The sequence below is a fragment of the Odontesthes bonariensis genome, chromosome 14 (assembly GCF_027942865.1).
Source record: "Odontesthes bonariensis isolate fOdoBon6 chromosome 14, fOdoBon6.hap1, whole genome shotgun sequence".
Taxonomy (NCBI): domain Eukaryota; kingdom Metazoa; phylum Chordata; class Actinopteri; order Atheriniformes; family Atherinopsidae; genus Odontesthes; species Odontesthes bonariensis.
The window spans coordinates 4546623-4561068 of NC_134519.1; the positions used below are offsets into that span (position 1 = coordinate 4546623).

The window sequence follows — 14446 nt, forward strand, 5'->3', positions numbered from 1 at the left end:
GTTCTACTTCCAGCCTGAGAGCAGAAATGTTCCCGTTCTAACCCTGCACCGATAACACAGCTGAGCCACTACATGTTGTTCCTGTTTAACAGCTAAACTGTTGCTGCTTTATGTTGTGCTGATCTGTCTTTCACCATGTCTGGGGAGTGTTGTAAATCATCGGTAACACACCCTGCCTCTCTGTAAAAACCAGCTCTTCGGCCTCCCTGTTAGATATTTCCTTGTTCCCGCCCACAGATCTCTTTGCATAAGGATGGGCGTGAGCGACATGGTGCAACACGCAGCTGCTGTTAAGCCTCATTTCCTGGTTTGTGTGAGTATCAGCAGAGATCTGTTACCCTTCAGAGCGCACAGACCGTTTCTGTTCAGGTGAAACTATTTGACAGTTACTGTGAAGAGGAGAAATGGCTCAGAAAGGAGTTCAGCTGGATCAGGAAAGCTTTTCTTGTTCGATCTGCCTGGATCTGCTGAAGGATCCGGTGACTATTCCCTGTGGACACAGCTACTGCATGAGCTGTGTTAAAGGCTTCTGGGATGGAGAGGATCAGAAGGGAATCCACAGCTGCCCTCAGTGCAGGAAAACTTTCACAGCGAGGCCTGTCCTGGAGAAAAACACCATGTTAGCTGATTTAGTGGAGCAGCTGAAGAAGACTGGACTCCAAGCTGCTCCTGCTGATCACTGCTATGCTGGAGCTGAAGATGTGGCCTGTGATTTCTGCTCTGGGAGAAAACTGAAAGCCATCAAGTCCTGTTTATCCTGTCTGGCCTCTTACTGTGAGAAACACCTTCAGCCTCATTATGATGTGGCTCCATTAAGGAAACACAAGCTGGTGGAGCCCTCCAAGAAGCTCCAGGAGAACATCTGCTCTGTTCACGATGAGGTGATGAAGATGTTCTGCCGTACCGATCAGAAGTGCATCTGTTATCTCTGCTCTGTGGATGAACATAAAGGCCACGACACAGTGTCAGCTGCAGCAGAAAGGACTGAGAGGCAGAGAGAGCTGGAGGGGAGTCGGCAGCAGATCCAGCAGAGAATCCAGGACGCAGAGAAAGATGTGAAGCTGCTTCAGCAGCAGCTGGAGGCCATCCATCAGTCTGCTGATAAAACAGAGGAGCACAGCCAGAAGATCTTCAGCCAGCTGATCCGTCTCCTCCAGAAAAGAAGCTCTGATGTGAAGCAGCAGATCAGATCCCAGCAGGAAGCCGAAGGGAGTCGAGTCAAAGAGCTTCAGGAGAAGCTGGAGCAGGAGATCACTGAGCTGAAGAGGAAAGATGCTGAGCTGCAGCAGCTCTCACACACAGAGGATCACAGCCAGTTTCTGCACAGCTGCCCCTCAGTGGCAGCACTCAGGGGGGCTACACACTCATCCAGCATCCAGATCCGTCCTCTGAGGCACTTTGAGGATGTGACAGCAGCTGTGTCAGAGCTCAGAGATAAACTACAGGACATCCTGAGAGAGGAATGGGCCAACATCTCACTGAGAGTCGCTGAAGTGGATGTTTTACTGTCACAGCCAGAACCAGCACCAGAACCTGAGAGCAGAGCTGGATTCTTAAAATATTCATGTGAAATCACACTAGATCCAAACACAGCACACATACTGCTGTTACTGTCAGAGGGGAACAGAAAAGTGACATATATGAATCAACTTCAGTCTTATTCTGATCATCCAGACAGATTCACTAACTGGCCTCAGGTCCTGAGCAGAGAGAGTCTGACTGGACGTTGTTACTGGGAGGTGGAGATGAGAGGAGAATATGTTCGTGTAGCAGTCGCATACAAGAATATCAGCAGAGCAGGAGGGGATGAATGTGTATTTGGATGGAATGACAAATCTTGGGCATTAAATTGTTTCTCAGGCGATTATACATTTTGGCACAACGACATAAAAACCTCCATCTCAGGTCCTCGGGCCTCCAGAGTGGGAGTGTACCTGGATCACAGAGCAGGTATTCTGTCCTTCTACAGCGTCTCTGGAACCATGACTCTCCTCCACAGAGTCCAGACCACATTCACTCAGCCGCTCTATGCTGGAGTTTGGCTTTATAATACTGCAGCCTCAGCAGAGTTTGTGTAAAGTGAAATAAATGTGTGTAGTCAGCTTGTTGCTGACAGCTGGTTGCTGGGATGTCTCTGCTGCTCTGCTGTTTATTTGCTGCTGTTTCCTGTGTCTGTGCAGCCATGGAGGATATCACTGCTGATCAGGAGTTTGATTCACAGAAATATTTCTCCACATGAAACTCTAAACTTCTCTGAGCTCTAAACATCAGTGGGATCCTGGGGCCCATTGCACAAAAGTAGGATTAAGACATCCAGGATAAGTGACTGAGCTGAGCTCAATGAATCCAAAACAAGAGCGTCCAGGCTTAATTGGTTGCACAAAGACCAAGCCAGGATGAGCAGACACAGATTCATCAAGCCTGGTGAAACCAATCCTGGATAAGTGCGCGCTCAAATAGACCGATGACAGATTCACTGATTCACCATGGCAAGAAGAGCGGCTTACTTTTCCCCATCCGATGCAGAAATCCTCATGGAGGCATACGAGGAGGTAAAACACATAATTAAAAAGAAAGGCAGCACCGCCACAGTGATAAAGCAAAGAGAAAAAGCCTGGCAAAGTATTGCTGACCGCCTGAATGCCTAAGTTGTGCACAATTACATACTCACCGCTCCGCTGAAACATCACAATTACAATCCAAATAGTTCATTCACATCTCCAAAAATGCAGCTGTACAACTGATTATGAATCAGTTGAATTTTTAATTGAAATGGACTGCAGATATGAGTGAGATTGTGTAAATGTTACTCCATCAGACTGTATAACTCTTTGATAAATAGATGAGTTAATAGTAACTTTAATTAATATAGCGCCTTTCAAAGGACCCAAAGTCGCTTGCTAAATGACTTCATTGAATTTCCTTTAGGGATAAATAAAGTTTCTCTTTGCTCTACGTGTGTGTGTGTGTGTGTGTGTGTGTGTGTGTGTGTGGTGTAGATTAAACATTACCAAATTGCCAAAATGGACATGGCAGCAAGTCAAAATCAAATACAAGAACATTCTGCAGAATGGTAAGGGGCCTGACTAATACTTAACAATGCACAAGCGTATATTGCACCCAGAAGGTGCAGCTCACACATTGTCTGTACTGTTTTAGCAGTGAAAAAGAAAACCCACAGACAAGGCACGGGTGGTGGGTCACCAAAAGCTGTGGTGGTCAATGGTCGGCTCGTCAGGGACCAATATGTGTTAAATTATTTTAGTTAATATGCATGCTTTGAATTTAAGTTAAATATGCCCTGCAGTGGCAGAGGAATTTTTTTTTTTTAATTATTATTATTTATTTTAAATTAATGTGGCCTCTTATGATGTTTGTGCTGTATACTGTGCGTATTCAAGCTTACAGGGAGGCTACAGCATCCATTAATTTGTCTGTTAATTTGATGTGTATGGATTTGTCCTGCATTTATTTCAGTGTGCAGACATGCGGGGTTTATTATATACAGATATTTGAATGTGTATTTATCCTTGTGTTGTATAATATGCTTTGATTCTGTGCTTTCTATCTTGTAGAGTCTCTGTGTGACTTCAGTTTTTAAAGGAGCTGATGGTTGACCTGTTTTGATTCATCCTCGTTCAATAAAGGAACATAATGTTACACTTTGATGTGTATTATATTTATATGGGATTTTTATTTTACACGACAAAGTATTAGGGCCACACTGAGGAAGGAGGAAAAAAGTTGTACATTTATGAGACTGGAGGAGTGGCTGCATACTTCTGCAAGATGCTGTGATTGTGCAAAGCTTTGACTCAGGGACTGTGCCTAAGAGGTGTCAGACCAGGGGCGAGGCTAGGGTATTTTTAGTGGTGCCAAGGCCCCACCGTGAGATAGCTCGGCACCCCCCCGGCTCAGCACATTTTTAAAATATTATATTGTGCAAAAACACTTTTTTTTGCTCAAGGATGCATTATTTTAGTGACCATTTTATTTATTTTCTAGCATTTGTTTTTGTTTTAACTCTTTACTCCCAAAATCAATGTTGAGTTATCTTCAATATTTGTCTCAGGCTCTCTGTTATCCCTGTCGAGCCGCACAGTCTTTTGAAATGAAGAGGTCAAAATTGAATGTTGTAGGGGAAAACACTACTCAAAGCAAAACTAATACGGCTCCAAAATTTATAAATGTACTAGTTCGCCTCAATTAGTGATAAATAATGTGCCTCTGTGAGCACTGGGGGCTGGGCCCCCCTAAAGACCAGATCCTAAAACCGCCCCTGGGTCAGACTTTATTCTTTTGTTAAAAAATGAGTTACCCTGTATACAGTTATTTTCCTTTACACGTGCACAGAAAAAACAAAAAAACAAGTGATATTTGCATGTCAAAAACAGACAAAAAAATGCAGATGTGCCACCTCATAAACCCCACAATGTTCTATTATTTAACAATATAAAACAAAATTGTAAATTTGATTCCATCTTTGCAAACTGAGCCCAAAACTGACGTACTGTTTTTTTTATACAACTTTATTTTGCTTTACAAGATACAAAAACAGTGCAAAAACATGACAAGTATCATTAATAATAAATGAGGAACAAAAAAGCATACCAAAATAAATACATACATAAGTAGTTTAAATAATAAATGAAGAGTGAGAGTGAATATACCAGGGGACATGAACAATGAGGATTACACTGAGTTAAAGATTTCAAAGTGGGAGACTAGATTTATAGTTTTGATAGCTTTCTTGTTATTAGAGGAGGAAATTGACTTGAAATACATCTGGAGTTCTGTCATGAAAGTATAAAAAAATATTCTTTTTCAGTGGGAGCATCACTCTTTATAAAAACCAAAAATGACATTTTGCAGAAGGAGCTCAAAATCACAGCATATATTATCTAAAATAAATCTACAAATATCTTGCCACAGCTTACGGATATAATCACATTTCCAAAACAGATGAATAATGGTCTCAGTATGAGTGTCACAAAATTTCAACAAAATTGAATCTGATAAAGAATGATTTAACCGGGTAACATCTATGAATAATTTTGAATGACACTTCTTTAACCTTATTAAGCACAAAGAATTTTTGAGGAAGAGATCAAATTTTATCCCAGCATAAATCATTTGCACAACTATTTCAGTGAAAAATTACAGGAGAAACAGATCTGATATTACATTGGAAAAGAGCACGAATTTTACAATTGTTCTTGCTAGAAGATGGGTCAAAACATATTTTCCCAACTGGTGAGTTGGTTAAGCTGACGGGCTGTTGCGCACACGTCCAACAACTTTGGGCACGCAGAATCGTTGCAGCGCCCCTTTAACTCGCCGGATTCCACCACTGGAGTTTGTCCCCGCGGCTCACCTGCGCAGCTCGGTTCCGCCTGTGTTTACCTCCCATCCAAACCACAGCTCCATCCCGACACATACTGATGTAAGCTGCCTGGCGCACGATCCTTCGTGGATTTTTCTGCAGCGCCGTGTGTTCGTGCCACTGGGGCGGAGGTGAGTTTTAAGTGTTTATTCTTGTGAAAACGGCTCGGTTTTCAATGACAACCCAGCAGCTACAGGCGCTAGCGCCGTTAGCTTAGCCGTTAGCTTAGCCGTGGCTCTCTTTCCCCAGCAGCTACAGGCGCTAGCGCCGTTAGCTTAGCCGTTAGCTCTCTTTCTCCATCTCGTGATGGAGGATTGTGAACATGGCGCCCTCCAAAACAAACCAGTTGGTGGTTAGTTAGCCTCGCGTGTGTGTTTCTGTTGTTTTGTGAAGACAGACCGAGCTTTTCGTTCACGTAAGATCGCGCCAGTTGTTCACCGTGAATGTAAATCTCATCCACATTCACTGACAAGTTGGCTAGCTACTATAGCTTAGCTTTTCTACGTAACAGTTTACTAGCTTAGCTAACAAACAAAAAAAATAAAAATAACTCGCCGTGAAAGCACGTTTACTTGTCAAACGACCAATTCACGCCATTTTCTTTTGGTTCCGTTTTGTCACACAGTCCGTAGCAGTGAGCCAAGTTGGTTAAATTTGTCTTTAGTGGGAGTTAAAATGGACATTTTGTTACGATAAGTCGGGGTTTTGGAGGTTAGCTCGCATGCTAACGGCTACACCGAGCTGCTTGAGTGGCAGTGCCCGCGGCCTCCATCGCTGTCTCTTTGTTGCCAACGGCTCCGGTTGTGCCTCCCGTGTTTTATTAACAAACGTTTGAAGTAAAGTTTTATACTAGAATGTGACCCAGGGGCGAGGCTAGGGTATTTTTAGTGGTGCCAAGGCACCACCGTGAGATATCTTGGCACCCCCTGGCTCAGCACATTTGTAAAATATTATATTATGCAAAAACACTTTTTTTTTTGCTCAAGGATGCATTATTTTAGTGACCATTTTTATTTATTTTCTAGCATTTGTTTTTGTTTTAACTCTTTACTCCCAAAATCAATGTTGGGTTATCTTCAATATTTGTCTCAGGCTCTCTTGTTATCCCTTTCGAGCCGCACAGTCTTTTGAAATGAAGAGGTCAAAATTGAATGTTGTAGGGGAAAACACTACTCAGAGCAAAACTAATACGGCTCCAAAATTTACAAATGTACTAGTTCGCCTCAATTAGTGAGAAATAATGAGCCTCTGTGAGCACTGGGGGCTGGGCCCCCCTAAAGACCAGATCCTAAAATCGTCCCTGATGTGACCTAACTTATTTATTGTCCGAGACTGCGCTTCAATCTTGGTGCCTATAGCTGGTTATTGTGAATGGTGTGTGTGTGTGCGCTGCTAACATCTCCGGACAGCGCTGCGCTCCTCCAGTCTGAGTGGTTGTCTGGGTTGGAATATAACTGATGATCTATTCACTGGGTGTGATTCAAGGGCGTAATAATGTTGTTGACATTGGTGGGGACATAATTTGCCACTCCACCACCACCTAAGGTTGAGGGACACCTCATTTGTGTGTGTGGGGGGGGGGTCTGGGAGTTCTCCCCCAGAAAATTTTGTATTTCTTAGATGCAATTTCCTGCATTTTAACCAATTCTGGGGTGAATAATGGCAAATCCCATCTGATTCACAGCCCTCTGATTTATTTATTTTTTTTTAATGTAAACCATAATGGCAAAATATGAGAATTGATTTTTTTTTTTTTATGCAAGTCACTCAAGTTTCTTTCTTTCTTTTTTTTTTGTAAAATATTTTTATTTACATTTTCACATAATGCAGAACATACAGAACTGCTCAGACATGACAAAAATATACAGCAGAATATGGGCATATTGGTATATTGAATTTACAATAAAAATAAACTAGCAGTGGGCAAATTCACCACCTCGCCCTCTCCCTTTCAATCCTCTACAACAGAACAAAACAATATCCAAGATGATCACCAATACAGAGCATAAAGACAACAAAGACAACAAGGCTTCAAGGTGCTTATAATATAGTGAACACAAAGTCACAAAAACAGGCTAAGCTGACCTGGGGAATCCGTGTAACAAAGAGGATGACAGCGTGGGCCCAATATACTGCAAGTAGAGGTCCCACACTTTGTGGACAACGTCTATTCTGGAGTGAAGCATGCATGTGATGTATTCACTGGGAATACAGTCCATAATAATGTTGTGCCATGATTTTTTTTGTTGGGGCATCATTCTTGATCCAGAAGAGCAGGATGTTCTTTCTAGCAGCAAAAGTCGGTATACTGAAAAGTCTCCTGTGATTACTGTCAGTGATCCGTCCAACCGGGAGGCCGAGTACAAGGCACATAGGGTCCATGCATACTGATTCATCAAAGATAGCAGACAGTTCATTCACAATGTTACCCCAATATCTCTGTAGCCTCACACAGGACCAAAGGCAGTGAATGTAGTTACCGGTCTCAGAATTACACTTCCAGCAAAGCGGGGAGATGTTAGCATCCATTTTGTTCTTGACAACAGGTGTTATATGCGTGCGATGTACAATTCTAAACTGTGTGGATTTAGTTCGATTACACACAGAAATTTTCATAGCCTGAGACCAGACCTCCCGCCAGTCATCGCCATCTATAGCAAAGCCTAAATCTTTCTCCCGAGCTTGCTTGGTGGTTTGAGAGGTAAGCGGAGAATTGGAGTTAATGCATTTCCTACCTATCTGTAGAGACAGGGCCCTTTCCACACATGAAGAGGTGTTATTAATCATTAAGGTGGTGTCTTTGATTATGAAATTTCTCATTTGTAAATATCTGTAGAAGTCACCTGGCTTAGATGAGCCAAATTGTTGTTGCAGCTGCTGAAAGGATAGCAGAATCTGGCCCTTAAATAAATCACCCAGTTTCTTTAACCCTTGGTTGCCCCACACTCGAAAGCCCCGGTCCTCACAGCCCGGAGGGAAGTCCGGGTTATCAAGAATGGGAGTGAGAGGTGATGATAACTGGGCCCTGCCTTCTATAGAGCGAATGGATCTCCAGGCTCTGATGGTACTGAGAGTAATAGGGTTAGTGCAGAGGCTTGCTTTAACAAATTCAGGATTATTTAAAGTCACTCAAGTTTCTGGTGACTTGAACATCATCACAGGCCCAGGCTGACATTGCCACAGTAAGATGTTTTATTATTACACGCGTTTCTGAAATTTCAGGATCTGTAAGTTGATGAGTTTGGTGCATTTTGTATAAAATATTAACTGATGAAGTTTTGAAAGTGCACACATAAAAGTGGAAATGTACAATTTTTTAAAAAATGTAGGCGGATGACTACTTAGCATTACCAACAAGCATTTATTAACTCTGCACAGTTCCCACAAAAATAAAACACCAGTAGTCAAAAGATTAAGGTCCAGCAAACATTTATTAAAAATAAAGACATAAACACTTTTCCACGGCTCACTTTTTCCTGAAAAACTATTAAGTTTGTAGCTTTGAGCCTATTAACTAGCCAAATCTTGTATGAATGAGCCAAATGCACGGCGCCGGCGGTCATTGACGCAGACAAACTGCTGGCATATTTGTTTTATGTTAATGCTATCCAACCTGTCCTGGTGGATTTCTTTTCCTGCCCGAGCCAACGAACCAAAGACCGGTCACCTCGTCAGCTGTTTTCCCGCTATCACTGCTTAGCAACCAACCTAGCAACAACAAGCCAGGCATAGCGCTACAGAAGGTGAGCCAATCACAGACAACAAGGCTGTCCCCACCAATGACACGCCGTCTTTGAGAGAAGGAACTGCAGAAGGTGAAAATTAACCCTTTGTTTCCCAAACGCTGTGCGATTTCCCATTCAAAATTGGTATGGACATTTTAAACGTATCCAGATATTGGTATGGACACGTCCATAGCGTCCATACGCAATTTTACGCCCGTGGTGTGATTGTGAATTTGGTTTTAACGTTAGATTGGAGCTGCTCGGTTTCCTGGAGAAGCCAAATCAGCGTTATGGGGTCTCTTTGTTCACCCTGGACGCCACAAACCCTGTGAACCCTGCGCTGGCCGGCGTCCCATGGGGGTCTGGTGTCGCACACCTTGGCCGGGGTCGTCCCGTCCTCAGTGCCAGGTCCCCGGAGCAGGAAGTGCAGGCAGGCAGGGGTGATGTTGTGCATGCCAGCGCGGCACAGGTCATGGTGCTGTAGCACAGGTCATGGTGCTGTGGCACAGGTCATGGTGCTGTAGCACGGGTCATGGTGCTGTGGCACGGGTCATGATGCTGTAGCACAGGTCATGGTGCTGTAGCACAGGTCATGGTGCTGTAGCACAGGTCATGGTGCTGTAGCACAGGTCATGGTGTTGTAGCACAGGTCATGGTGCTGTAGCACAGGTCATGGTGTTGTAGCACAGGTCATGGCGCTGTAGCACGGGTCATGGCGCTGTGGCACGGGTCATGGCGCTGTGGCACGGGTCATGGCGCTGTGGCACGGGTCATGGTGCTGTGGCACGGGTCATGGTGCTGTGGCACAGGTCATGGCGCTGTGTCACGAGTGTTTATAGCTCATAAGACCAACTGCTACCTGTTGTGGTGTGTTCGCCACGTTACTTTGTCCTCTGTAAGTAGTGTCTACATCTAGAAACTAAACTGCAGGGAGCAACTCTGATTGGCTCATGGAGGCATGTGATCAGACGGTGGTTTACGGAGCGCTAGAGTGGCTTTAAAAAAAACACCAGAGAGGGTTAAAGCGGAGGATCTTTGAAAACGCCTTTAATACGGAGCGTTCTGTGGACGGAATGACGCATTTTAAATATCGCTCGATCACGCGAATGTGATCGCGGGAAGCCAATATCGTTATCGTGATTAAAATTCGATATATTTTGCAGCCCGAGTCCCTGTGCGGTTTCCCTGCCTGTACAAACGCACCTCCTGACTGAGCCTGGTCTCTGATTGGTCCATCCGGTTGGTCGTTCTGGGCCAGTTTACAGTTTCCACCTGTAAATCCAGCTTTAGACTCCTGTGCATGTCTCTGTCTGGATGTGCATTTCTTTTTCGTATTTCAGTTTTTTTTTTTTTACAGAAATATGCAAAAGAAACGTAGCTTCATGTGAGCTCGGCTGACGTTTCTGATCTCTAATGCAGCAAGTCGATGCTCCACCTCAGGTTGGTTGTTGTTTACATCTGAAACACCGAAGCAATGTGCAGCTGCGGTCGAGGACATGATGATGCAGTAACTTCCTCTGCTTTCCCACCCTGTCTCTTTTGCATGCTATGCTTAGCTTAGCTTAGCTTAGCCTAGCCTAGCTTCTTTCATTCTGCTCTGCTTGTGTTTGATTCTTCTCGCCCTAAACCACAGCTCATGAGATGAACTCTCTCAGCATCTGTCGCAGGCTGCTTCGCCTTAAACTCAAAATGCCTTCAGTGTTTTAATATTTAGCCTCTGGCTCTGATTTATGGAGGTGACATCTGAAGTTTCACGGATGGTTTAAGAGGAGGACTGCGTGAAATTGGATTTGACTTTCTTAAATATCTGGGGTAGAGCCGGCCTGCGCACCACACTAAGAAGCCAAACGAGTATTATTCAGAGTTTTCCATGACAAACTAGAAACCATTTCAGAGCTTAAGTCTACTAAGACTTGAATAACAAACTTTAAATAGACTCTGGAGGCTACATTTCGATGCTGTCTTTGATGTTTTTTTATGTGATAATAGCAGATTAAGCTTGTTTTATGTGCAGAGCTTTTAGTCTTGCATGGAAAGACACGTCTGTGCTCCGTCCCTGTCGCGTTCCAGCGGTGTTGGCTGACAGAATCGATGGATTGAAAGTGGACTTTGTGAGTTAAAGCGAGACTGGTTCTGGAACCGGTCGGCTTCAGCGGAGGGATTTTCTTTCTTTTTCTGTATTAGGGGTTGTGGCGTTTTTACCTGATGAAACCTCTCGGAGCTTCCCGTGTCCAACCCACCGACTCTCGAGCTGATCTCAGACACGCTGAACTCAGATTTCAGGTGGATTCTCGGAGTTTTCCTGGACTGATGCCCATATTCTGAATATTTTGACCAGGATGTAAACGGCAGAGCTGCATCGGATGGTTCCCGCCGTGTTCCTTTGGGTTTTATCCATACTCTGACATGAAGGATGTACTTCCTGCCGTCTGAATATTTCTGTGAAGTAGTGATAGGCATTTGTCTGACACGATTACTCTTCGGAAGCCTCGCGGCATCGTCCCTGCTGGACACCACTGACTGTATTTGTTAAGCTGCTCTTCACAAGCTAAATTTGGGTTCTCCTGCTGCCTTTAATGATCAGCGACTCAGGCTGTGTTCGAAACCGCATACTGCATACTACATACAACATACTGCATACTGCATACTACATACTACATACTACATACTGCATACTACATACTGCATACTACATACTACATACTGCATACTACATACAACATACTACATACTGCATACTGCATACTACATACTGCATACTGCATACTACATACTACATACTGCATACTGCATACTACATACAACATACTACATACTGCATACTGCATACTACATACAACACACTACATACTGCATACTACATACTGCATACTACATACTGCATACTACACACTGCATACTACATACCACACACTGCATACTACATACTGCATACTGCATACTACATACTGCATACTACACACTGCATACTGCATACTACACACTGCATACTGCATACTACATACTGCATACCACACACTGCATACTACATACTGCATACTGCATACTACACACTGCATACTGCATACTACATACTGCATACTACACACTGCATACTGCATACTACACACTGCATACTGCATACTACATACTGCATACTGCATACTACATACTGCATACTACACACTGCATACTGCATACTACATACTGCATACTACATACTACATACTCATCGATCAGAAAGTAAGCAGAGCGTTTACCCACAATGCATTTGGCTCCTGCCCGAGCCGAAATCAGCCGGCCTGAAGCTGATTTCTCTTAAGCTCTAAACTCTGTAAACTTTAGCAACATTTGAAACATTTTCAGGTGAGAAAGTAGTCGTTTAGATCCCCAACGTGTTGAAAACCTGACAAAATACCGGCTGTTTACAATTTTGTTCCCACAAATTCGGAGCTACTAAAGCTAGCCGCAGTGAGCAACGCACTTCCGGTTATTTTCACAAAATAAAATACCCGTTGCCTTTTATCATAGGGAAAGCCATTACGATACAATTGGTGCTTTTGTTTTGAAAACAGGAAGTGAACCTACCCTCGTTGTAGCTAGCTTGAAACTGCCGTTTTGACAGGAAATGACGATCGGCGACGTCACGTTACGTTGCATCTTGGGTAGTTTGAGTATGAGTAGTAACCTCATGATGCATACCCAACATTTCGGAGAATCTAGTATGCATCCGGGAACTTCTCGCTTACTCAAACTCGCATACTAACTCAAACAGTTAGTAGGAGTAGTAGGAGAAGTAGGAGAATTATGCGGTTTCGAACACAGCCTCAGTAAGTTCACGAATAAATAGCTTACAGTAAGTTAGGTGCATTTATGCCTAAAGTCATCTTCTCTGCTATTGGATGATAAAACCATATTTGGAAGAACATTTTAAGAACCTAATTATTTACGACACTTTCCCTCAATAAGAAGAACATCAATTAGTTTTAAAGACACACCCAGTGAAACCGTTTGGCTACAAATCCGCCGCCGCCGCCGCTAATTTGCTAGCTTTTCTTTCTATTTTGGTCATTTTTTTAAAGTGAAGGAAGCAGATAAATGCGCTGATATTCATTTCGAGTATTCCTTTGTTTCCCACAGTTGTGATGAATAAGGAAATCATGTCACGTGTGGTGAAGAAGAGGCAGGCGGATCCTAAGGTGGTCCAGTATGTGTGGGCGGCCATCGAGGTCATTCGCAACCAGAAACAAATTGCAAACATGGACCGGATCTCCAAGTAAGTTAAACATCATGCAACAGTCGTTCTGGGATCCTTTAAAGGGGGCGGCTTCATCGAGCTGTTTTTAGTTACTAATATTTAAAAAAAAAGGTTATCTTTCTGTAGCCTTAAACAACTTTTAGAGACCTGAGCAGCACTCAAAATAACTTTGTAGACTTGGCAATCGTGTGCCTCTTTAAACCAGGAAGTAAGCGTCCAGCACCCCCCCCCCCCCCCCCCGAAAGCAGCTTCTTACACGGTTACTTTAACTGGCTCTGTGCATCATTTATTCCAAATAACGCCTTTAAGGAAATGATTAAGGAGCATTTTTCAGTTCAGAAGATCCCAAAAAAAGAAATGAGGAAGAAAGGCCGGTGGAGTTTCAGGGTGAGAAAGGCCGGTGGAGTTTCAGGGTGAGAAAGGCCGGTGGAGTTTCAGGGTGAGAAAGGCCGGTGGAGTTTCAGGGTGAGACGGGCCGGTGGAGTTTCAGGGTGAGACGGGCCGGTGGAGTTTCAGGGTGAGACGGGCCGGTGGAGTTTCAGGGTGAGACGGGCCGGTGGAGTTTCAGGGTGAGACGGGCCGGTGGAGTTTCAGGGTGAGACGGGCCGGTGGAGTTTCAGGGTGAGACGGGCCGGTGGAGTTTCAGGGTGAGACGGGCCGGTGGAGTTTCAGGGTGAGACGGGCCGGTGGAGTTTCAGGGTGAGACGGGCCGGTGGAGTTTCAGGGTGAGAAAGGCCGGTGGAGTTTCAGGGTGAGAAAGGCCGGTGGAGTTTCAGGGTGAGAAAGGCCGGTGGAGTTTCAGGGTGAGACGGGCCGGTGGAGTTTCAGGGTGAGTAAGGCCGGTGGAGTTTCAGGGTGAGACGGGCCGGTGGAGTTTCAGGGTGAGAAAGGCCGGTGGAGTTTCAGGGTGAGAAAGGCCGGTGGAGTTTCAGGGTGAGACGGGCCGGTGGAGTTTCAGGGTGAGTAAGGCCGGTGGAGTTTCAGGGTGAGACGGGCCGGTGGAGTTTCAGGGTGAGAAAGGCCGGTGGAGTTTCAGGGTGAGAAAGGCCGGTGGAGTTTCAGGGTGAGACGGGCCGGTGGAGTTTCAGGGTGAGACGGGCC

General features: G+C 44.4%; 2 protein-coding genes across 5 annotated transcripts in view; both read left to right on the forward strand.

Moving 5' to 3' along the window:
• Window positions 1-142: 142 nt before the first annotated feature.
• LOC142398189 (tripartite motif-containing protein 16-like) lies at window positions 143-3641 on the forward strand. The gene has a single exon (XM_075482149.1). The coding sequence runs from the start codon at window positions 405-407 to the stop codon at window positions 2076-2078; it is 1674 nt and encodes a 557-aa protein (XP_075338264.1). The 5' UTR covers window positions 143-404; the 3' UTR covers window positions 2079-3641.
• Window positions 3642-5426: 1785 nt separating this feature from the next.
• zmynd11 (zinc finger, MYND-type containing 11) overlaps window positions 5427-14446 on the forward strand; it is a 45879-nt gene continuing 36859 nt past the window's right edge. For 2 of the 4 annotated variants that reach the window (XM_075482651.1, XM_075482653.1), the window contains exons 1-2: window positions 5427-5514; window positions 13228-13363. In XM_075482651.1, coding sequence (XP_075338766.1) covers window positions 13233-13363 — 131 coding nt within the window. In that variant the 5' untranslated portion in view covers window positions 5427-5514; window positions 13228-13232. Of the gene's footprint in view, window positions 5515-10465; window positions 10549-13227; window positions 13364-14446 lie in introns of all 4 variants that reach the window. The other 2 variants (XM_075482652.1, XM_075482654.1) reach the window with 2 other exon arrangements.

Bases quoted from the DNA above. Each gene is read 5' to 3' on its own strand.
- LOC142398189 (XM_075482149.1), top strand. From the start codon at position 405: ATGGCTCAGAAAGGAGTTCAGCTGGATCAGGAAAGCTTTTCTTGTTCG.